Here is a 26,460-nt window from a genome sequence, read left to right on the forward strand (position 1 = left end):
TTAATCGCATTCCTCGACTTCCTCTCTTCTCTTGCACTTGACACTGCCATAAATATTCCTTCTCGATCTTCTTGTATACATTAACCACGACCTTTCATACAATATCTTTGCACTTTCGTCCCTCCGCATCCACTCGCAGATCTAAGACTTTCTCTTCTATTACTACGACCCTTAGTGCTAAAGTATCCTACGTTATATACCATCGAGATCTTTCTTGAAATAGCTTTAGATTATTGAGAAATAAACGACCATGGCTCTATATATTGATCTAAAGTTTTCGAGGGAATTACCGTAAAATTAATTAGCGGTGAGAAGAAGATGAAAATTACGTCATTACAAATTTCATGAATCAACGTCAATTACAGGCTGTAGAGTAAACGTTTCGCAAATTTTATTATCATGGACGTAAAAAAAATCTTTTAATTAATAATTAAATAACTCTTTGAAATAACTTGTTTTTATTCGCACTGTGATAGATTTATCTAATAACTGTTCGTAATTACACAATTTATGACTCTATTGAATGTTATAAATGTTTTAGTCTGAAGGATTTAATGTTCATGATAAAATCGAGGAATATAATTATTCATACTCTCTGGCTATAAAATTCAATTTATAGAGTCCACTACAAACTGACACTAGAGGTCTGTTTACAGATAGAGTAGCTTACATATAAGCCATAAAGACTTAGTTTCTAAAAAAAAGTATGGGACACTGAGATATTTTAACATTAACCATCCTTACTATACTTCTTAATCTAAACTTGATATTATACAAATGCTAGTGTACGCTATACCTATTGCGAGTGTTGCTACATGAACTATCGTACTCATTGAATGCCTTTATTTGGCACCTTGTCACAGAGTAAAGGTTACTGTATCCTAGTTATCTCTACTGGAAAGGATTGAATGCTGTAACAATAATATTACTACGTATAATGAAATAGATATAATGAAAATTGCTACAAATATAGCTAATCACCTGGACTAGATAAGAATCAGATTCCTTCACTAGATGATGAAGATATGGAGAATCCGATTCTCGTCTCACGATATGCGGCACTTTCAGCACTGACGTAATCTTGTGTACGGCTTCCGCATTTGTCGCAGTATCTGGGCCGATAATTCCTGGAGGATAAAGTAGCACAATATAGTATAAAGGAAGACTGACTCGCAACACTGTTATATACTTCGATTATTTCCATTAATACACATTTCAAAGACCTTATCCATTCATTTTACATCATTTTACATCCAAAAATACGTGTCAATTATTTTTTTGACAACTACCTCTCATGTAAATTTCATAAAAATCGACGTGTCCAAGTTGAAAATGTTTCCTTATAAGTATCAAGATATGTCAATCAATAGGACTGTACTGATGAAAACTCTAGCAAATCTAATGTCCCACAAGATTGCATTTACCTAAGTAATAAGGCGGTTGCAAACAGCTTGTGTCTGCCCCCACGAGAGCCTTCATCGCTGCTTTTAGAGCACCAGTTATACTGCCGCATGTGTCCAAGACAGACAATTCTGCAAAATAATGGAAACCATATTATGTATTCGAATACAATTTGATCGGAATGAGGTTTCTACGAAAGTCTACGCAGTCGAAAAAATGAAGTTAAAGGGTAGTTAGCTCTGAAAAACCGTAGATTTCTGGGCTCTGGATTTTATTTGCTTTAATGTAATTAACGCCTAGGAAATAAAGTTAAAAACTGATCAACTCTGGAAAATTCGAGAGCTTTTTAGCTTTACTTCTTTAATCGTAGTTTTACTCCATAGAAGGTTATTCAATGAAAAAATGAAATTAGGTCACTAACGATTCTGAAGGATCGTATCTTCGTGCAGAGATTTTACAATTGTGGGATTTCAAAGATTTTAGGTATAACAACGAACACCACAGATGTTTAAGGAAATAGATAATAAAGATACAACTACCCTTTCATCTAAACTAACGCAATTCTAATAACTCAATCCCATGAAGAACTTCTCCTTAACTGAGAATAGAAAAAGAAACCTATTTAATTACCATCACTTAGAGCAATGAAAGTCAGGAGCCTTTCGATTAGTTCGTTCTAATTGATATTACCCAAGACCAGATGTTATGCATTAACGTCTAATTTATTCTGCTTAGAGATGTATCAAGAATATTTCCCTGGCATTATTTCACTCCTGTTCTTATATTATTCATCTCTTTCTTTTCCAGGTACTCTCCTGATCATGAAAAAAAAGAAGAAATAAACAGGATGGAAAAATTATGTTGTTTACCGATATCATAGCCAGCAGTCTTATTGTTGTGGATTTCGGTGAGTAATTTCGCAGCTTCGTAGAGGAGTATTCCTCTAGCGGACAGCTTCCTGCAGGTTGGATCATCGTGGATACTAGTCAGCAACGAGATCTGCGCATGGCTTCCGCATTCCGTACGTCCTCCGCAGGTGCAGGCACAGATAATGCCGATTATCATTATCAACGCAATCAGTTTCCCCATTATGAATCTCTTCTTCTCCCCTTTCTTCGCTTCGTTACTCTTCTCTTTTCTCCCTGGCTATTTACACTCGCATTCTTCAATCTCTTCCTCTGTTATCGATCGTTTCCCTTTTATTCGATTATACAGATAATGGAAGAAAGCATAGAACGACGAGGGTAAAGCACTCTCTGGCTGGAATTCCATGCACCGTAGAATTTTGAAAAGAAAATTAATTCCTCCGCCTCTTTCTCTTTCTCTCGATCGTCACTCAACTGTTATACGCGACACGGAACGACATGAACGCATGCAGAGAACGCTGAACAAGCTACAAGGGGCCAAGATCACGGGCGCTGGTCGCAAGAGGGTAACCGTGGTCTGCTCTCGAGCAGCCTCTCCTCGAACTGCGAACCTTGGTAGTGAAAAGCGGAAGCTTTATAAGGAAGCCAATACGATATGTATTAGGCGAATTTCTAGGGTTTTAGGCCCTGCGAGCTGTGCACCCCGTCACACGTTGCGACCTTGTTACGTCTTTTTCACCTCGCGTTTATATTAACCCTTTAAAACGTTGTTTTATATCGAAAGTTGGGTATTTTATTCTTTCTTCCTCACTCTCGTCACGGTCACGTGCATTAATCCTTTATACCGTTGTTCGGTATTGGAAATCGAATATTTTGTCTTCTGGTTCTCATGTTACTTGTAGCATAATTTCTAAAACATAGTAATGTTACATTAATTATATAACATTTTAAATTATGTGATTATAATAATTGTAACGATCATAATCTTATTGTGTAATTAATGCTAGCTGTGACTTCATTCAAAAAGAACTGTAACGGAAGATTGTCTCAAATTTCGTAATACTTTCTTTTCTGTAAGTTCTAAGACTTTTTCACTCATCATCTTAGAGGTACATTCCGTAGTATTAGAGATTTGCATAATGTCGAAGAAAAAATCTGTACCTCTATTAAAAAAGTCTTACATACTTTTCTCTGCCATTAGAGAAGAGGATTTTAGTTACACAGGATTGAAATGTATTGCTCTATCGTTCCTTTCAAAATTTCGAAACTAAGCAATTTCAGCACATTCGCTGCTACGGGACGCGTGGAAAACCGATCATTTGTTTCGCTATAATAGCTTTACATAATATAGTCATCGGTATTTTTCATCGGAAAAACTCGTACTTTACTATACGAAATTTCGTTACGGTGGAAAAATGATGACGTTGGTTCGCATGTATTATGTGTAAAGTACGATTAATTTTAGTTTGCAAAATGTTTGATAAATAATGATTATCAATTGATTATTGTACTTGAAAGAGTTATAGGATTTATTTATTTTGTAATCTCCGTATAGTTCCAGATTTTTGATTCCTTAGTTTTTCTGTCCAAATTCATAGCTCTGATTGTTGAATACCGCGGTCTTCATCGTCGGTGTCATCTTCAATAACCAGACGCTTCCAACGTTTTCGTGTAGGAAGTAAAATATCACTGGTGTCGCTATCATTATTTAAAATATCTATTAAGTCACTGTTTGCGACGTTACCAGAACTTTCAGTGTCCTCATCAACATCTAATATTCTTCTTAAAGATATTTTTATGGGCTTACAATTAGTAAGTGTTTGTTGCGTGTAGTCCGAACAACGTACTACGTCTCTCAGGGGATGTTTAGGTTTGACTCGATTGCCGTATCACGTTTTACACACGAGCTGTTTACGCGTGGTCCGATTACCGTGAGATGTGTCTCTCACGACATCGTAAGCTAAAGGGTTAATACTAAATTATATCTACAACTAGCTTCATCGAGCTAACCAGCAAATTTTATATTACACTAACATTATATACCATGTTCCTCTTTATACTTAACTCTACAAACTTTTGTAGTCTGTGTTGTGGTGTATAATTTAGATCCTTGACGTGATTTAATATTTATTTCTTGTGTGCTGTAGCGAATTTTCCTATCTGTTGTTTCACATTATATATGTCCAAATGCTTCAATATAAGCGAAACATAAATGAATTTTTAGACATGCAATGTAATTGAATATTCGTTGCACATAATTTGAAGTTTGGACTTTGAACATTTCTTTCACTAGGTTTCACCGTCGTTCCTTTAATCTCAGAGTGAATTTATCAACTGATATCTGAAAAAGCAAGAATGAAACTTAAAAATTACGTAAAAAGTTAAAAACTTGAAACAAGAATCTGCGAAATAAACAAAATACCTCAGGAACAAGGTCAAATAACGTGTATGTCTATACGAACCTTTTCAATCATCCCACGTGTTACGAAACACTGTATAATTGCTCACCGAATGTGCGAAGCCGTGTAAAGGCAAAGTCATTAAGATCAGACTTGCAAACACGACGGTAAATCGTAGATTCCTGGTTGAATCGACGATAAACACGAATGAAAGAAAAGAAAAATCGCACGACAATGTGTGTAGAAGCCGTGTAACTTCCTTCATCTCGCAATTGGCGTTGGCAATTTCATCAGATCACGTACGTGCGTGTGTATGAATTTTCATATTAACGAGACAGATTTTTTCAGTTTCTTTCCTTTTTTTTCACGAGTTTTCCTTGTCCATTTAGCATTCCTTTATTTTCTGCCGCGTAACGCCATAACGGGATCCTGTTCGAGTTATGGGGAGGAATATCTAATGATATGTTGCTGGGACAAATCCAATGTACAGGGTGTTTCATAACACAAGACGTAACTGGTGTGATCCGCTGAAAATGCCAAAGGTAGAATTAAACTTTTCAACAAAATATCTCTACTTTTCAAAAACATAAATTTTCCATTTACCTTATTTCCAATTTAGCACTTCCCATCTATCCATAGGCTTTATCAAGTATCGTATTAAATGCATTTTTTATATTCCGTACTTCACGTAATAATTGCATCGTATCGATGGTATCACGAAGATGGCTGCTCACATTTCACCTTGAATTCTATCCTCTCTTATAATGTATGCTTACGAAGTGTGCTTAAGTACTTCTTAACTGAAATCCCTCAGGAATAAGCGATTTATTTATTTACGTAATACGAAGTTGCGGTGTAGTTGGTTTCGGTTGCTCGACGCGTGTCTTTCCTTCCTTGGGCAACGGCCAAAGCGAAATTGCCGATGTAACCGCCACGATTTCACGGAGTTTCCGATCCCCGATTCACGGTAAAGCGGAGGATGAAACTTCGATAACCTGGGAATTAAAATGGAAATTTTCCGCGAGATGAAGCTACGTGATGTATGAGAAACTTCGTTGTAATTACACGCTCATCGAGTAATGGTTTCGTGGAGCCTGATGTTAGGTGTACAACGTGAAAAGTGTAGAAATTTCGTTAGTGTTTAAGGGGACAGACTAGTATGACATAATCTCTATTATATCCTATCTTTAAAAATTCATGGAAAATGATTGGAAGAAGGTAGCCATGTAAATTTTTCTCAGACTTTACGTTCAACCTTAAACTATTTATAAAAAAATTGAGATAAAAAATATCACAATAGAAATGTCCGGAAAAAATCTTAAATTAACCATCTGCAAAATAGAGCGAATCTCAATGATAGACAGGATACAGCGCAGAGAAAGAATCTGCAAAGGATGAAAAAATGTATTTTAGATACACGATCAAAAAATTTCACAGCGATTGGAATTTCAGTTATTTCATTATGCTATCCACCATGATCAAAAGCGGTGTTCCGAGAAAACTGGGGTTAAACATTTGATTGACAAAAATATTTGCTCCAGTCAGGGTCAATTCCAGTGATGCGAGTTTTTCGAATATCGATTTCAGGACTTTTGCACTCGATGCAGCAAAAGACGCAAAATTTTTTAAGACAATAAGAAAAATCGATTTTTTGAAGGTTAAGTACTGCTCTGCCCCCTTAAAATCAAAAAGAAAGTAGATACACTTTTGATTAATTACTTTGAAATTTTTGAAAATTCTCTTCAAGTATTATGTTTCCATAAAATATTCTGAATTTAATCAAAATCATTTTCATACACTGTGTATTGTTTTATACGACCTTTTTTATCATTCGTCATAGATGAAACCTTGTGTTATAATGTAAAATGATTGATGAATTGCCTTTACTGGTTGGCAATTTTCTACGTTATAATTATAGTTATAAAAAATGGTAATAAATCAATTATACCGATCGTTACTCAATTGCCATAATTATATTCTTTGAAGAATATAATGTCGTATACGTTGCATTTTCAATGATCCGTTGTTCTACGCGTTTTCGATTATCTCGTAAAATCCACTTCTCATTTGCCAGTGTTCTTCATTGTTTCCATTTTCTATAAGAAAAGTACACCAAATTTTGATTCTTAGAGAAATAAGCGCAATTTAAAGTGATTACTTAAAGTGATTACATAAAGTGAAATATTTCAAAATTAATACTTTTCCATAAAGGAAATGATTTTATTTATTTCTCAATTTTAATACCAATTTGAATGTTTGGTTCCAACTTCTTCAAGGTGACCGAGTAGATGATAGTAGAAATCAGCCGATATGCTCAACTATGGTCACTTCAATGTTCGCCGTTAGCTGGAGCCACTGGTCGATATGCAGATTGATAGATAAGTTGGTTCCTAAAAATTCCTATATTTTTATAGAAAATAAAAAAAAAAAGAAAACAGAATTTAAAATCCTATAAAAATTATTATATTGAATTTTGAATTGAATATTAAATTTACGAAATGATGAAAGAATTTTTGGTTCCTTGCAGGATGCTCTTAAGAGTCCTGAAATATTTCTCATTTGCAGACGATGCTAAAGATGGTCTTCTTTAACATCTTTTCTTAGGCAGATCACGACAAGACGTAGGTATTTCAATCTCTAAAAAAAAAGGAACTTGTAAAGATTCTTGGTAAGAATCAATCATCATAACTGAAAAAGACATACCAACCTGATTCACGGGACTAGAATAATTCCATCAGCGTATCCGATTTGTCACGATTGGAAAAGGTTGGAAGAAAAGGCACGAAGAAGACGGCAGGGTTGATGTATTTGCGTCATGCCGAGCATTACTTAGCTTGGCTCGGAACCAACAATAACAGCGAAACTTTTAAAACCGAGACGCGAGTCTTTCACGCATCTCAAACATTTTCTTTGTGCGACTCGCCAACGAATCTTGTCTGTTTACCCATACATCTGTTTCGACTGCTGTAAATCCTTCATCGGATTTACGGTTATATCGCGATCCCTGGTATATACCGAGATTTGCATGGATCCTGGCGAATAGGGTGGCAAACGTGAAAGTGAACCCTTTGCACTCCAGACATGACTCTCTCAGGCGCCATTTCTTTTAATGCCATAACCTGAATAATGAATAAGAGATGATAATTATATTAATAACCAGACATGAAATATTGAAATAAAATAATTCTGTTCATTCATTTCTCACGCAAAAACATGATTTTTTTTCTTTGATTTAAGCATAACACGAAGAGCCGAAGACGGCTCTAAACAAGACGTTTAGATTCTCGAAGGTTGTAGTGATTTTTCACTTTCGATGTTCCTCATCCATAATGGATGCGACTGACCAAGAAAAATAATAGTACTATTTTCCGGAAACATGTGAGAATTCGTATAAATCACACGGATCGGATCTCGACATAACTCGTAAACCAAACGGTCGATTTTTGGACAGCTAGAAAAACACGAGTGGAACCAATAGACACGAAAATCTTGACAGAAAACGGCAGATCTGGGTGAGATTCGATGTATAGTACTGTTGAGCATTTTCTCCACTCTCTTTTTCTTTCCTGCTCTTTCTCTTTCTCTACGTTCGACACTGAATACAATTAGCTCGACATACTAGTATATAATCTTCAAAAAATCGATTTTTCTTATTATCTTAAAAAATTCTCCATTCTTTGCTGCGTCGAGTGCAAAAGACCCGAATTCGAAATTCGAAAAACTCGCATCACTGGAAATGACTCTGACTCATTCATTGATTATGGCATAAATCATTCATTGATTACTTATGTATAGCGTGTTATCTATGTCATGGGTGCTCTTCCATAAATACGAAATTTTTGGAAGTGTTTCCAGCCTAAAATTAATTTAGCGCATGTACGTTTGACAGTGGTAGATGACTACTACTTGCTTTTTCTATGGAGATATATTTTAGGTTAACTTTATTGGGCGTCGCTCTCAACGCGGTATTTACATATACGAATGTTTCGCCACGTGTGAAGTAGAGAAAGATTAAGATTGTATATTATAAAGATCTTGTTATATCACTTGATTAATGTTAGAGAATTATTCTTTTCGTGGTTTTCTCTTCTAATAAGAAATTTCTTAAGGGGATATTATTGTAACCCGGTTTAAAGAAATCGATTTATCTTTTTACATTTTCTCAAAACATATGCTTTCGAGAATGCCCATGTAAAAGGACTTGTGCGAATTCGTAAAATTAGCGAAATTATAGATGTTTAAAGTGCGACGCACAGGCATTGTACAACGGGTAACGAAAACTTCAAACGCGTTTTTCTCGAAACCATATTTTTCGAACTGGCTGACGAGATATCTCGCGTTTTGGTTAACCGATCGACTTGAAATTTAGAGAAGATCTCCACCGAATGTACAACAATGTTTACAACAATGAAATGAAAAAGACCATTGAATTTTACAAATCGACATTACTGGATATATATATGTATATACGCGTGTATATGTGTAATTTCTAATGAAACAGAAAATCTAGTAGGGCCAGAAACTCTAACGTTTCATTCACTTCCTCAGACAAACAGCTACACGTTGCGTAATTATGAGTGCAGCATTAGAAGTACAGCCTCAACTCATCAGTTAAAGAGATCCAATCTGTCTGAGCATATCCATAGACCTACCGCAGACTGAAGATTTCCGCTTGTCTCCTAAACCAGGTCGTGTCACGGATTTCACAGTCCGAAACTAAGCGAATATAAAGAATTCGAGAAATCTGCCGACCAGAACACCTCTTACGTTTTTAGCGACCAGACAAAGTTCATCCTGTTGCAATTTTACATTCCGTGGAAAGGAGGACATATCCAATTATAGTTCCTTCTGAAACAGAAGGCGGTTGTACTATTATTTAGTAAGTCTAATCAATGTTTCGCTTTCAAGAAACGTTACCACTGATTTTTTATACCTCGCCATTAATATCTCCTGTATTCAGGGGAGCGTAGAATGAACCACGAACAAGTATTTTACTTATTATTTATTCGAATTCGAATTATTCGAAAATAATTAAAAAAACTTTTCGAACTTAATAGTCTTTGTTTGCAGAAAATCGGAAAAATTATCTTTTTGCTATGATTATATCACGTTTGATAAGAAGTTCACCTTTGTTGATGTATGTTTTATAAAAATGCTTCGAGAATCATTATAAAAATATTAGGTAATTATTCAAGTTAGGAAGTTTGGCCTATACTCCGATTTCCACGATTTCTGGATATGTTATAGGGGACAACATTTGGAACAGCTTCTTCTTATACATATAATGGTCGTCAGACCTTAGTTTCCGAGACATTTGCAAAACAGGCCGATACTACTACTGTGTGTTCCAGAAAAGGCGGCACAGCATGTTTACAACCTCACGGCTGACTAACTCCGCTGACACTCCCATGATAGACAATGCGATACTACGCATGCGTGCGCACGTCCAGTTTCTTGACGCGAAAATAAACGTTATACAATTATGTTTGCCAGATGTCGCTGGTTTGCGATGCAACGAAGGACACCATGTTCCTTCGATTATACTATGGTACACAGCATCCAAATTGATTTATGTCGCATACTGGCAAGCTTCTTTGAAACTTGGACTACAGAATGGACAACCTGTTACGTTAATTCATCTTGGCCAGATTGCTTGGACGGGTTTCTCGTCGATAATCTGTATTCATCCGTATTCATCGCGATGGTGAGAGACGCTGAGACTTTAATTCATAGCAGCGGGATATAAATCACTTTGTCAATGAGACGTGCAAGCGTGAATGCTTGATTAATGTCGTCGAAGAATCAACTCCAGTAAAAATTGCCACTATTACAGAAAACTGGTGTTCAGTACCCTTCCTATCGGGTAGTCACTTGTGATCTTCGAGATGGTTTCACTGTAACCTTCTTTATGTAGATCTTCATTTTTGTGCAGGGTCTGAAAACTGTTATAACATCGATTTTGTGAAACTATACATAAAATTATAAAAAAATATAGATTTTAAAAGAATTATTAAAGATGGTCTTTTAACCAATTACATTTTTCTTCTAACAATTCTTAACCCTTCGCACTCGACGATTTTTTGGTTAAAGAAATTCAAAAATTTTCTATAATGAAGCTGACAATATTTTTTTCAGCGGTAAATAAAAAATCGTATAATAATTGACACGTAGAATTATTTAATTTCAATAGCTCGCACACTGTTACATTATCTTAATTCCTTGCACTCAAAAGATGACACTTATTGTCACAGTCATTAAATTTGATATGTTAATTAATATCGACTTTCGGAATTGTATCTAATGAAGACTAAAGGTCGTCTTTCGAGTGCAGAGGGTTAATTGTGACCAGAAAAGGGGTCCAATCGAACCACCCCGTATTAGCAAGGGTTGGAATCCCGAGAGAAATTCGGAAGCAGGCAAGACTCGAAATTAACCGAACGATACACGATCTTGAGCTACACGTGTCGCGAAATTCGTGAAAATAAATCACAACAACACAGGGTCCCTTGTCAATCGCCGAATAAGAAAGCAATAACAGCATCGTAATCGATTTATCAATCTTGGGGGATTGTGGGTAGAATTGGAAACCGATATTAAATAATAACTATGACGGTAGTAGCTTATTGGGTTTGATAAAATGAATTAAATTATTTCACCCTCTGTTTATGTATTCCTTTCATCAATTTTTAGAATTAAACAATCAGATACGTCCCACTCAATTAATTTTGAGGTTATGTTAACTTTCCTGTGGAATACTGTACACACAAATTCTTATATTAATGCAGAAAAGGAATAGCTAGGTTGAGTTTTGATTTAAATAAAATAAAGTGTAAAATTTGATTTAAATGAAATAATATCGTTCAAAGGGAACATAATATCCTAAAGAGAGAGGCAGTATGATTTAAGGAATCATAAGTGTAAACGGTACAAACAAGATGAAGTTTAGTAACTACCTCGTCAATCAATCTTCCCATTGCCACTTCACCGAGCTCTGATTAATATCACGAGACACTATATTTCTCTGAACGTGGTATGGCGTGTATCCAACATCTTCATCCCGCGTGCAGCGCTTCCAAGAACTCATATTTTATCACTTTACTTGGCCCCAGCTTAGCGAGACTGGAAAAAGGAAAACGGTAATCTCAGAATTACACGATACATTAGATTTATCAAAATTGTCGTGTGTCGTATTTACCTAACCTCATTTTGCTCTTCTCCGTTATAATATGCTACTATTCTCCTCTGGAAAGTATACCTCAAACTCAAGAACGAAAAATTATTAATTTTCGAATGGTAATTCGTCGAAAAATAAATTAGGAAAATGTTTCATCTTGTTTAAACCTAATCTATTTTAATCTAGCGTTTGCTAATTATTTAGAAGTTTTGCCTACCCATCGATTTCAATGATTTTTGGGTATGTTATAGAGGACAATATTTGAAACAATTTTTTCTTATACAGGGTGTCTCAGAAATGGTGGTAAAACCGGAATGTAGACGATATCTCGAGACGATATAAGTCAATTATCTCGACAACGAAGCTTCGAATGACAAATTTGTTTTCTTCATTTTTGATTTGTTTTTTCATGTAGATTACTATCGATGCTGGTATGAAAATGAAAGTATAAAATTGATACTTTTGTCAACCTTTGTAAACGCAATCATTGCTAGAAACAAGGTATGAACTTCGATGAATGCTATTTTAATTGACATACCTAAATTACAAGTAACGAACATTTAAGATAAATGATATGAATAAATAGAAACAGAAAAATAAAAGATTATTAACCCGTCCGCTTAAATTCCGAACGGCCAGCAAACACTAACCTTCGTGTATGGCAACTGAGATTATATTTTGCGAGATCCTGAGCTCTGAAAAGGAAACTTGATACTTCAAATGTAAACAAACACTGACTCTACCGGTCGCACTGCTCGCGGCCACAAAGATTCCTGGAAGAAAAAAGTTAGTGGAGTGAGGGAATGGGGTGGAGAGTCCTTCTCCCTGTCGAACATTTGTTAAAAAAGACCACTGCTGTTTTTATCAAGCTGACCGTTACTCGTTTCGTCGATGATAGATGTAAGAAATAGAACATGCATTTGTTCGTATGTGTAATTGGGACCCTTCCGTAGAAATAAAAATTATTGTCAAAGGGCAAATTATGACAGTGTTACAAAATATTCGCGACCGAAATACAGTAAAATATGAGTTATTTTAATTTCTTATTCGAATATAACACATCAAATAAATTTATTGTACTTTCAATTCAAGAATCAAATATTAACGATGTATTATAATATGACGCATCAAATTACCGATGATTCAATAAATAGAAGTACTTACAAACGTATATTACCTCTGGCTTCGTTATAATAAGTTCAATATTACCAGGTTTGCACAAAAATTCAGCAGATTCAAAAGCGAACCATCATGGTGTCCATATTTCGTTCTCTAATACGTTCGCTGAAGGCCATGTGTGATTCTCCAATACGTTCGTTGGCTGCCATAATTCATCCTTCGACACATTTGTTCGCGTCCAATGCGTCTTACATGATCTTTACAATCTATTAATTTGCACAAAAGGAAATGCAAAGTTTAAAACAAATATACGAAGCCGTAACTAATTATGATAATATTAAACAATCGTATTTAAATTTGAACTACTGGTAACCTCAATGACTAAACTCAAAATTACAAAACCAGAAAAGACGTACAAAACTAGATAGATTTGCTATAGATTTGCTATGTTCAAGAAGTTAATAAACAAGCACGTATTAATCGAACAAAGTTAACAGTCGCGTATGAATGATAAAAGAATAGAAATTAACGTACTACGCATTAAATAAGCCACGGTTACATCCGTACAATGTAACATGTCCGGTCGTGGCAAGCTTCCGTAGATGACTGACTCCCCGCGCTGTAGTTTCCGTTAAACAGATCGCTGATTTGTCAAGAAGCAGCTTCTCCTTCCACTTCCAATGTTCGGTGGACCGCAAAATTCACTGAATCCAATTAGGTAGAGCCGCGAACATTACAATCCAAAACATTTCATGAAACACTTGGCTCTTCGGGAAGTCGCCAGTGCAAGCAGGACAGAGAGGCGAAATCAAAATAATGAAACTCCGTTATGGCTTTGAAACCTGCCAGAATGGCTCGTTGCTTCCTGTGCTGTAATAATTTCAAATTTCTTATCCTGCCGCGCAATGGATGCGAAATGGGAAGGTGCCCTGCATCCAATCAACGAACTGTCCAGCAGAAATGACGCACGCGTCGCGACGCCAGGAATGAATGCTACGGGGGCGCAAACGTGGCATGGAGTGCCGCCTTGTATACGAACTATACGAACTATACGAATTATACGAATAACATCGGACATATAGAGAAACATTCAGTATCAATTTGTCTCCGTACTTTCATCACATATTCTAATTCAGTACTTAGTCGTCACAATACCTTTATTACACTACTATTTTTCTCTGATTTTGGCTGTTCGTTTGTGAAATAATATAGTCAAGATTTCAATAGCTCATTGTAATATTTGGTTGACATAGGTTGGAAAAGGCAATCTTCTAATAATTTTCGCCATTCTTCTCTAATTCTGAAATAAAGTAACGGTAATGCTAATGGTATAAAGGTACTGCATAGTCATCTATTATCCGTTATAGATTCTAGATTTCGATTCTCCACTGCGATATTTCGTTGATATATGTAGGAAAAGGCAGATTCTTCGTTTATTTCCCAATTTATCTACGATTTCGACAGTGCATACATATATGAAACGTAGTGACGGAACAGTAAATGGTTAGCGCGGCGTACAGATACATATTATCGCTTATATTATCGAAATTCAGATATTGGATTACAATTTTTTTATACGACGGTGCTGATTAGGCTTCTCTATCTCGTGTGTCGATTTTTCTTCGATTTCAACCATTCATGTCCCAAATTAGTGCCGAAAGCGTCAGTGGCTCTCCGATTGTGCGACGCAATTTACTTTTTTCTTTTCTATTTTTGAAATTAGGCTTGGGACTCGGTTTTTTCTATATATCCGCGTAGAGTGAATTTTTCCTTAACGGGATTGGATATATTTTTTCGGTTTCGAGTGTGCGTTTTCGAAAAATAGTGCCGAAAGTGTTAGTGGCTGTTAGATCGTGCGACGCAATTTACTTTTTTCTTTTCTATTTTTGACATTAGGCATTTGGATTCAGATTTTTCTATTTAGCAGTGTAGAGTGAATTTTTCCTTAACGGGATTGGATATTTTTTTTCAGTTTCGAGTGTACGTTTTCGAATAATAGTGCCGAAAGTGTCAGTGGCTCTCCGACTGTGCGACGTAATTTACTTTCTTCTTTTCTATTTTTGAAATTAGGCTTTTGGATTCGGTTTTTCCTATTTAACAGTATAGAGGGAATTTTTCCTTAACGGGATTGGATATTTTTTTTCGGTTTCGAGCGTGCGTTTTTGAAAAATAGTGCCGAAAGTGTCAGTGGCTCTCCGACCGTACGACGCAATTTACTTTCTTCTTTTCTATTTTCGAAATTAGGCTTTTGGATTCGGTTTTTTCTATTTAACAGTGTAGAGGGAATTTTTCCTTAACGGGATTGGATATTTTTTTTCAGTTTCGAGTGTACGTTTTCGAATAATAGTGCCGAAAGTGTCAGTGGCTCTCCGACTGTGCGACGCAATTTACTTTCTTCTTTTCTATTTTTGAAATTAGGCTTTTGGATTCGGTTTTTGCTATTTAACAGTGTAGAGGGAATTTTTCGTTAACGGGATTGGATATTTTTTTTCGGTTTCGATCTTGCGTTTTCGAAAAATAGTGCCGAAAATGTCAGTGGCTGTTAGATCGTGCGACGCAATTTACTTTTTTTTTTTCTATTTTTGATATTAGGCTTTTGGATTCGGTTTTTTCTATATATCCGCGTGGAGTGAATTTTTCCTTAACGGGATAGAATATTTTTTTTCAGTTTCGAGTATACGTTTTCGAATAATAGTGCCGAAAATGGCAGTGGCTGTTAGATCGTGCAACGCAGTTGACCTTGCTCACTTAGATTTTTTTAATTTTCTGCGCTGATTAGAGTTTTTCTATTTATTATCATGGAATGAACTATTCTCTGTCTAATAGGCTGATTTTTGTGCGCTTTTGACGCTTTGTTTTGGAAATACTGTGACGGATGTGCGAGTAGGTCCCGATGGATACTACGTATTTAACTTTTCTTGCTCAGATTTTTGAAATTTCGCTCGTGGATTTGGCTTTTTCGGTTTATTTGTTTGGGGTAGCCTGCTCTCTAATTAGTGGACCTCACTACAAATCGTTTAGACATACTTCATAATTTCCTATTATTGTTTGTAGATTCTATTTTTCGATTGTAAATTATGATATTTAGTCAATATAGTTATGACAATTCAGTTTTCCAAGAATTTCTGGTAATTTGTCTTCGATTTTTATAATCCATGTGCTAAATAAAAATTTTTTCACGAGTAGTTTACAAACTTTATAATAAATTTCATTGAGCAGAAGTCAAATGAAACGTTTCGAGTTTCTTTCTTACTTCGACATTACAAAAATTTCAGGTTCGGGTAATGACGCCGTAGCGATGTGCTGCGATCATCATAGTTCGATTGTAAACTTCCAAGTGAATGCACGCCGCGTAGCGAGGAATTTAATTTCACGGCACGCGTGACAATAACGCCGTATATTTTCTAGTGTTTCGTGTCGGTTTGACTTTCGCTACTAAGAAAATATATATAGGAAAAGGACAGAAAAGGAAGAAGACATGGAATCAAGTCTTTGTTATATACGTGTAAGTATTAAAAGAATTCGTTAGTATTGCTATCAGATTAATTCTTCCTGCGTTTCTTTTTCTTTTTTTCCAATACTATCAAAAATATTTGAAATTTTATTCGAACGGATTATTTATAAGCTATAATAAATTATCACTGATGTATATTTAAATCGTTTTATTAGTATCAAAATATTAAAGAACTTAAAAATCCTATGGGGTACTACCTTTCTTTTAGTATACTCTTGTTAATGACAGAAACCAGGATTAATCTGCTTATTTTTGTTCCAGCGACTTTTAGTTGTAACACGTTTACTGGTTTACTGGGCTTGAGTCAGTACATATTTTTATAATATAATTTCGAATTCAAGATGAGTAAAAAATCATAAAAATGTGATAAAACTTTACATGATATTCTACGCAAAACATATATACACAGTTTTATCACATACATGACCATGTGACACATGTAACAAAGGTCTGGCGAGCAGTGAACATACTAAGAAAGTGTAGAAATTGCCGGATGCGAAGATGTTAAGTCAGAAGTAGCATGAACGATCATGATTATGACTGCAGTCATAAATCACGGTGAGCTTATTAGTCGAGAGACTCTAAATTGACTGGGAGTGGGAACATTTTGATCCGCAAGATATATTCTCCTCTCCCTTTCGCTCTTTATCTCTCGATAAAATCAGATTACGCCGAATATGCGTGGACAATGGATGGGATCCATTATGGTCGTGGTCGGATTCAAGCATCCGTGATAACCTTTGGAGGGACAATGGCGATCTTCTTTTCTGCTGCGGTATTTTTGGAAATTCATTGGCACCATTTTTCTTCACATTGTTTCCTGTCTAAAATGAAAATTCCAAGCTTATGAATGAACAGGAAATACAAAAGTAAAAGGTAAGAACAAACTTTAACGTACAATCGTAATAATAATGACGTCGAATTACGCCAAGTACGAATACCATTCTCTAGATTCCGTATCGAATGTTTCAGGCTGAAAATAGCAAAGCTGACAAAACGTTTCACGTGGATCGAGTGAATAGAGAGGATTGTGAGAGCCAAACGGAATGTGCTTGGATTCCTAATACGGAATTCCATTTAACTTCTTTTACCTTCTTCTTTTGTACCCCGGTTGCCACCTTGTAACGGAGGTACAATGTACGCGCACAGCGATCGTTTCGAAACATGTTGAAGAAATACGGTTCCATGATGATTCGTCTTCCAATGCGTCTCAAGTAATTACGAATGTCCACGGATCGAAGAAGGAGAAAGAAATCGCAATGCAAATCCAGCGTCGTAATACGTGATCTTCTAAATCTGCAATTATAAAACAGCGTTACAAGAGACTCTAACAGAGAATTTAAAGTTATAAAATAAAATTAAAATAATAAATATAGTACAATATTGTAGTATAATATAAATAATGAATATAGTACGGTAAAAGTAATTGATTCAGATTATTTAAAGTTTTCTACCTTTGTATGTGATATCAATAATTAATAACTGCTTGAGAAATTCGATCACGAGATCTCATTAAAAAGGCACTCGCAAGAATATAGAAATAAAACGAAACTATAAATCATAGAGGAGAAATTTATACTCATCGTTCCGATGAGAACGATTGCTCTTCCGGGAAACGAAAAGGAAATAAAATTTAAAACAAAATTTCTTTTTCCATCCTTATTTGCTCCCTCGATCAGACTTCACATAGATCTGTTAGAACAGCAACAGTCGATACTCTCGATGTTCAATCTTTTCCGCCATTTCGGATATAATTTGTGATACTTTTTTCTACAGAGCTCACACACGTCAACATACGTAAGCATCGCATATTAAATCTTCTTTTCGAGTTCATCTCTTCATATCTGCATTGAAATATAAATCTTCCTCTCTGGAAATATGAATAAAATCAACTTCGCTTAACGCATCAATGGATTCCGGTATTAACCTATACAAATTCAATTTCAATGCCCCGGGAATTAAACTCGTTCGTATTTCAATGAGAATACGCAATTATCAAAATATATTACATTTTTCCTTCGTATTTTCGTTTTCCAACATCATTATGCGTGTATCGATATTCGATTTATTACCACGATATATCGATAATACACCGGTAATCGTCGTATCGATATTATTCGTTGCGTGTTAAAAATGAGAAATTAAGAACAGTTGCGTAACGAATCTTCACTAATGGCATTATAGCAAAAACAAAATTGATTACGTTATCAAAATGTGCGTGCGAAAGAATCGAAGAAAAAACGAGGACTGCGCATGCGCTACGTAGGGCGCCGCGTTCGAGAATCGTGGCGGGCCGAGCGGTATTCATTCAGTTCACCGGTACAATTTGCTCGATAAGGTTGTCGTGGTTCGGGAAATGTGATCTCTCCAAACTTGTCGTTCGTCACGTGTCATTCGTACCAGTCAGAGTTCCCGATTTTGCGATAGTTCGAATCGTAATAATAGCCTCGAATGTTTCGAAACGAAACGTGATCGTCGTTTACGAACATTTACGAAGTGAGGTGTCGAAAAGGCAGCATAGTGTTCTAAATACACGGCTCGAATTACTCGCTCGAGGATAAAATTCGTGCAAATGTACCAGTAGGGACGAGTGAAAATATTCACGAGGAAGTTTGCGAAGTTTTACGATGTCTTAAAGCCGGTGATGTTCGATGTAATGGTCGCTCGTGTTTTCTCTATTCAGTACCGCGAAAATACCGGTGGCGAAGGAATGGTACGTTCGGAAAATGACTGAAAATATTGACGTACAATGTACGAATGAAAATAACAAGGGAAATGAACAGAAGAAAGATCGATATCATCGTAAAATTTCAAGTAGACAATGAAATGTGACTCGATGTTAGTTCGATAACCTATAAAAATAATGTAATCGTTCGATTGATTTGTTAGGTTAGAAAGATCGAAACGAGGGGATATTATAATCGAAATATAAAAAGTCAATGCATGATCTTTTTTTCTTCGATTGTGAAGTGAAAATATCGAAAGTTTATCATGGAAAGTTCCTTCTTTTAAGCAAAACCGCGTTGTCAATTACTTTCCAACCAGGGGACAGGCTACCGTGCGAAGTTTAATTACACGAGATAATTAAAGGCGAAGAAGGTCTGAAGGTGAGCTTCCGTCCGTGTTGTTTGTATAATCGGAAAGCATAAGCTATTAGTGACAGTCACTAAACAATCATTGCAAACAGTGAGATGGATTTTGAAATTAACCAGGGTTGAGCCGAACCATCGACATTCGCTGTTTAATTAAATACTTTTAACATAATTGATCAAAAATTCATGAAATAGAAACGTGAATCGAAAATCAGAAAATTTTTTATTATTTCGGAAAAATATCGAGCTTTTGCCAATTTCAATAAAAAATGAAGAAACGATCAATAATATAATTACAGATTTCACGATTAAATTTTTATATTTTATTTTATTTTATGATTATTAAAAACTATTATAAAAATTAAAAACTATTATAGAAATATTATAGAAATAGGGATAATTATTATGTGGGAGTGTCAATATTAAATTTTTATATTTTATTTTATTTGATGATTATTAAAAACTATTATAGAGATATTATAGAAATAGGGATAATTATTATGAGAGGGTGTCAATATATCTTAGACGAACGGACAAACAGGAACTATTTCTGGAAGTAAAACTTGATAAGGTTAACGCGATTAGGGTAGGTCGATCCATAAACGTAATTCATATTTCATTGACACGTACCAGGTAAAAGCTTAAATGACGCGAGTTGGAATTAGATTTCAAATAGATTTTGATAGCACAAGAGTTAATTGATGTTAACTGATCATGCCAACGTAAATACCACAAATGCCCCGACCCACATACGGCGTTTATGGGAGATAGGCAGACAGTCCTACAAAGAGGCAATAGGGTGAAAATATTTATCTCTCTCTGATACGTTTACCTCTGACATAAGGAACGATTTGGCAGTAAATTGAAAACATTCCGCTATTTCTATTACGATCGAAAGCAGCATTACATCACTTATCCTTTGATCTTATTTGCGAACGCTTCGTTTTCAATAAACTACGAAGATTCATTGGACGGTGGTTCTGGTAAATTTCGCGTAATTGAAAAGCGATCCATTTAGCCTACATATATATCAATATCAATTTTAAAATGGCCAGGAACAATTAAAACATTGATTTGTCATAAAGCCGTAGTCCATTGCGAGAAGAACTCGTTTAGTTCATTTAACGCGTTGTCATGAGGCCAGCGGGCTGAGTACCCAAATTGGAATGGATCGTCTCGAAAGAATGACAAGTACGTGGTTAAGGAGGACGTTCGCGTGCATTGTAGGTAGAACGACCGATTGCCGGTACGGATAGGACTCGCCGCTCTCTAAAGTATCGGCTTAAGGTAGCAAAACGACTTCGCAGTCACGAGGAAGCAGTTTATAATGTCACTTAATACCGTCGCGTTAACGAAAGCCACGGTTGCCTGGAAGTTAAAGGAAACTGTATCCGACGCTCGTCCAATGGGGTTGGCGTTCGTTTTACGATCCCTCATGGATTTTCTCCAGTTATCTCCACGTGTCTGGGAATTCAGTAGCGTTTCGAATTCACGAATTCGCGTCGGTTTGAACATGAAGCTGCCGACGTAAGGAAGTTTCCGAGCATATATGACGAGACGAAGTAAATGATCGTGACGGTTACCGCGATCTGTAAATATGTAACTTTCATACGCGTGTTTGGTTATGTGCAGACTGACGCGCGACAGGGTACGCGAATGTACGTACGCCTGACGCGATCTGTTGGTACGCAAGGTGGAATCGCAGAGAATAAAACGGACACGATGGACAATTAACGATACGGAATTATTATCTCGTGTGACAGCAGGCGGGACAACGTGCACGTTTGAAAACGTTCTTGGCGGGGCAAGCCCAGGACGAAAATGTTGTCCACGGTGTCCAGTGTCCCACTCGAATTAAATACTTCGTGTTATACTACCGTTACTGGAAACAACAGTCTCGATGTGCTATCGGGTATGCTGCCATCACGTGATTAAATTTATTATTCTTCGCTATTGGTAAATAAGCAAAATACGACTGAAACTGTGCAGTTTAACTATAAATGTGTTTGCGTTATTGAGAATCCTGTATATCAAAGCAGTAACATCGTTATCTTTATTTTGCCGTAATACGATTGTTATATGTATTGCTTTGCGACTATCTTACGCTTTTCTATTTAAAAAAGAAAAATGTTTTGAAATATGTAGAGTCGTGAATATCGATAAGTGCTTTTTAATGGAATTAAAAATAAACTGTAACATTTCAGTGATCGAGTCGGAAAATGGCACCGCGGCTCTCTACATGTTACCAGCTTACATTCGCACTACGTCCATGGTTGTCTGCATTGTAGTGATGGTCCTCGGCATAATTGGGAACCTCATGGTAAGTCCAGTCGGCGATTTCGCATATCGCACGGCAGTTATTTTCCAATAACGTAATAAAATTTAATAAGGAATGGAATGCTGTATACGAAAATTATTTTATAATATTTATTTACACCAGTGAGACAGTGTTAATTTTTATTCAATCTCATCTCTTCCAAATGACTGTGCTCGCTGTTCTCGATACACGCAATTATTTCAAGAACTTATTACTACGTAATTAATAAATCCATTATGATTTAAATCATGAATGTTGTTATTAGATCATCATTAAAAGATAATACTAATTCACTGAACTATGTATTATATATTTTCAAATCACCTAATATCATGGAAACTAATTTTGTGTTAATGAAATATTAATTACGTAGGTTAATTAAATATTTTTATTAGTCGATACTAGTTTTGAGTTCTTGGTATTATATCACGACTATAAAAAATGTAACTAGAATTTACTAAAAAGTCACTCGATGTACTATTACGTGACTTAAAAACATTTTGGTACGTTAATTAACCTTTCTGCTAGTTCGCGATGCCATAACGGTCCTTTCATATTTCAAAATTCACACCTTCACGATTGAACGCCTGGAGTATCGATACTGATGATTTCTTTGATTTCAGGTACCAATCGTTGTATTCCGGGGTAAAGATATGAGGAACAGCACGAACATCTTCCTGGTGAACCTGAGCGTGGCTGATCTCTGCGTCCTTTTAATTTGCATACCCACCATTCTCGTTGAGGTGAATTCGGGACCTCAAGTCTGGCCGCTTGGCGAACACATGTGTAAGTCACTCATGATTCATAGTATCATACTTTGTACCTATTATTACACTCCGCGATACACGTTTGGCTCTTCAGCATACGTACTGATCCATTAGCTAAGGAACAAACAGCAGATGTTGTTTTGCAGCAGTTTCTGACTCTTGAATTTTGTTTTTTAGTTTTCATAAAAGGCTTTTCCCGATAAATTCTACGAAGAGCACACCGTGTATCGAATGAAAAATATTGATCGGTCCAAGTGCCAGGACGAACTGTGCACCTGTTTAATCATAGCTTCTGGATTTCGAGGAATTACAGGAACGAATGAAAGCTCCCTCTTTTTATAGTTGCAGCGTATTTTAGGATTACGTTTTTACGCGGAACTAAAAGTAGAATAGGGATATAGTAGATTAAGATTTATACGTGAAACTCGAAGTTCGATTCGGTATGTACTTTCGCCCACCACTTATTGGCTTCCAATAAAATTCGAGTAAATAAATAGGTATAATATAATTTCGTATATATCACGAATCGAATAACTGTATCATAAATTTATTGTTATGCCAAATTTGTTAAGCGGTTGGTGGCATAGATGTTGCTGTAGATTTGTCTGAAAAATTGCGAGGGCAGCACTTGAACGAATCGTTTTAGCGAACAGTGAAGATAAATCAAAACGATTTTGGATTCACAATGTTGATTTAGTTCCGTGTATCGATGAGAAATTCCAGGCGAAATCGCCAACAGGCTAGAGGAAGCGACCGTTTGTCCGGCAATTAATTTGCTACCAACGAGATACTGCATTCGCTTCCATTAACCGTCCGAGTTGAATTCGTATTCCATTTGCCCGTGGATGAGAAAACCTGTGCTATCCTTAATTTCATTCCGACGCTGGTCAGTTTAGCGCCATTTCGTTGGACATCGGCCAAGACAGTGTAACCGTTTCAAAGCGTTTCATAGTTATTGGCAGTGGAGTGCGTATGTTGCGTGACTGTGACACGCTGGAAAGCAGAAATTAGCGATTTCAATGAATTAAAAACTAAACGAAACTTAGTTTAAGGATCTCTAATTGAAAAAAGGTTCTCATAATATCGAAAAATCTTTCTCTACAAATTATTTTGAGCAGAGAAAGATACTCCCAAAAAGCAATACGACGGTAGGAATTTTCTTTCAAAGACATTTCTAATCCCTAATCCCAGATAAATTACAGGAATTTTTCTTCGAAATCAAAATAATGATTATCAACGTTAGATTAGAAAATGATAGTACATGAAAAAAGAATTCGGAGATAAAGGAGACCTCTCATAACCAAAATTCTCTTCATTTCGCTCGAGATTATGAAACACCTGAGCTACAAAATTGAAGCATGGATAAACGAGTACTATTTTCTTCGCGACATCATTTGTGCCCTCGCGTTTACAACTTAACTAGGCGCAAAGTGTTCCATGTTCAAAGCGAATCGCATTAGCGCCACTATGCAGTCGAACATTGCTTTTATCTAGAGTACGTGGTCATACCGGTAACTGTCTCAGTTCTTACGAATAAACGAAAAATGTCTGACCTCGTTTTCCATACGGGCGACCGGAAGAGAAGCACAGACACTTTCCAGGGAAATCGGAACATATCATACGAGCGTGTCCTCGGTAAACACTCGTGGTCTTTCGAAAGTTTGATAAGAAAACTTGTTACTCCAGGTGTCTTAGCCCTTGCTAAACTTCACGCGTGGCAAGTGTCCCTGAAATTTCTAGTTACCACGATACTATTGCTATACTTTATGCTTTCTTCCAATTTTTCGATGCTTTATTTTCTTCAAAATTGATCCATAAAATATATAACGCGATTAGAAATCTTTTAAGTCTCGTTTCGTTCGTTTTATCAATTTAATTTGTACTTGCTCTCGGTAAAAGAGTTGTGGAGATATTGAAAAATGGCTGCTGTGGTCACAGAGCGTGCCATCTTTATATAAAATGTAAGGTTATGTCGTCATTGTTTTATAGAATATATTTTGGTACTCTGAAGGCACGTGTGAACAGGAGAATTCCTTTTATGGTTTTGTATCGTAATCGTATATTTTATATTCGAAAGAATTATCATATTTATTGGACCTTCGCTGGGAGAGGAAATAATTTTCCAGTAGAGTGCGCATCAATCGTAAATCATAAGGAACACAGTGACTTCAAATTTTTTAACACACTTGCAGCAATAAGGAAATTATTTCCAGCTGTTACCTCACTGCTTTAAATATTCCGTTTATAACGATACGGAATGATCTATCCATAGATTCCGAGATGAGTTCGTCGGGTCATAAAGTATCTAACAGCTTTGATCTTGAGCTTTCTCTTATCGAAGAACCTTATATCGATGAATTTATAGGAAAATAATTTTAGTTTTTCTTTATAAATAAAGATAGAAATATTCGAACGAGTATGCAAGTAGGTTATAATTAGCGATCTAGACAGAGTTAGGTTAGGTTTGGATTCTGCATTGAATCAATAAATTTATTTTAAAATGTACCTAATGTTTTATGTGTTGATAAAGAGAGGATTAATCACGTAACTGTTTAAGGAGATAGGTTACTAGCTTTAATCAAAATTAAAGTTTCTAACCGTGGAAAATCTGGTAGGAAGTATAATTAAGACGAAGTAGTTTCTCTACAAGAGTTTTGGAATTTGATATTTGAAAGCTTATAATTAGAATATTCGAAAGTAAAATATAACATTTCATACGATGTTTTGAAATTGAGGCGCATGTGAGATACAACAGTATCGTATAATTCATTAACACGTGTGTATTTGTTACATAGATTACATGACTCGTGTAATTTTTTAATCAAAGTCCTTGAGTTTAAAATTCTATCAGCGTTGGACTATCTTAATATTTACGATGAATTATTTGCAGTGCAAAATTCGCATCTTTAATAACTTTTATCACTATAAATATCCCTAGTTTCGAGTCATAAAAATAATATATAAAAGTGCAATATGAAAGTACAATAATATTTCAAAAATAAGTCGCATCGAATGGTTTTAAAAATTCAAAAATTTTGTTACAGCACATCTTGATATTAAATTAGATTTTTTATCAATAGATTTATTATCATTTTCAAAAAAATAATATTTTGTTAGTTACTTATTTAATTATAAACTTTTCCACGTTTGAACGAACGCGTTGAAAATAAAATTTCGCTCCCAGACAAAGGATATTTTCACATAGATCATCAAGTCAATCCTCAAACCCCCACGTCCGGGTGACATTTGTCCATTTTCCAAAGTGCTTTGTATCTCAAAGTTCTCCAACGTCTCTCTCGAATTACCCTGTACACTTTGTCACGCGATGCTTAAAACTAAATGCCAACAAGAATTCCGAACATTTCCAGGAATATTTACCTCGCAGAAATTCTCAAACAAAATATACAGAAAACAAAGTTTTCCGTTATTTCTTGCAATATTTTTAAGACATTGTTTAACCTTTCGCTATTTCTCTTTTTTGTCTTGTGTGCACTAAGAATGTTTTTGTTAGGTTATGTGTTCATTCTTCGAAGTGCAATGCATTCGCCATTATTTTGTACAGTTTATATAATGAGAGTTGGCATGGCTGGTGCAATGAATCTGTGCCAAAAAAGGCACAATACTTGCGAACTTATGGTCTGACCTGATAATTCAATTCTTTATCCACACGAGAGTCTTTTATTACCAAGGACACTTTATATGGAAAGAAAATTATAATCTGTTAAAATTTGTTAGAAAAATCTTTAGCTAATAATCGTAACAAAATGTAATATAATACATTTTCAAAACGAAATGAAAAAATTTTTATTAA

At 35.6% G+C, this 26,460-nt stretch overlaps 2 protein-coding genes across 2 annotated transcripts in view; one reads left to right on the top strand and one right to left on the bottom strand.

Annotated features, from left to right (window-relative positions):
* The window catches only part of LOC108554231 (uncharacterized), a 14,910-nt gene extending 12,009 nt beyond the window's left edge, over positions 1-2,901 (bottom strand). Inside the window, exons 1-3 of the mRNA XM_017909426.1 lie at positions 2,271-2,901; positions 1,425-1,532; positions 982-1,127 (exon numbers count right to left, since the gene is read on the bottom strand). Of these exons, the coding sequence (XP_017764915.1) occupies positions 982-1,127; positions 1,425-1,532; positions 2,271-2,490 (474 nt within the window). The 5' untranslated portion in view covers positions 2,491-2,901. The remainder of the gene's footprint in view (positions 1-981; positions 1,128-1,424; positions 1,533-2,270) is intronic.
* An 18,485-nt stretch (positions 2,902-21,386) lies between these two features.
* The window catches only part of ETHR (ecdysis triggering hormone receptor), a 44,978-nt gene continuing 39,904 nt past the window's right edge, over positions 21,387-26,460 (top strand). Inside the window, exons 1-3 of the mRNA XM_017909406.1 lie at positions 21,387-21,477; positions 21,770-21,885; positions 22,506-22,668. Of these exons, the coding sequence (XP_017764895.1) occupies positions 21,387-21,477; positions 21,770-21,885; positions 22,506-22,668 (370 nt within the window). The remainder of the gene's footprint in view (positions 21,478-21,769; positions 21,886-22,505; positions 22,669-26,460) is intronic.

This window comes from Eufriesea mexicana, unplaced genomic scaffold (assembly GCF_001483705.2).
Source record: "Eufriesea mexicana isolate 0111107269 unplaced genomic scaffold, ASM148370v2 scaffold18034, whole genome shotgun sequence".
Lineage (NCBI taxonomy): Eukaryota > Metazoa > Arthropoda > Insecta > Hymenoptera > Apidae > Eufriesea > Eufriesea mexicana.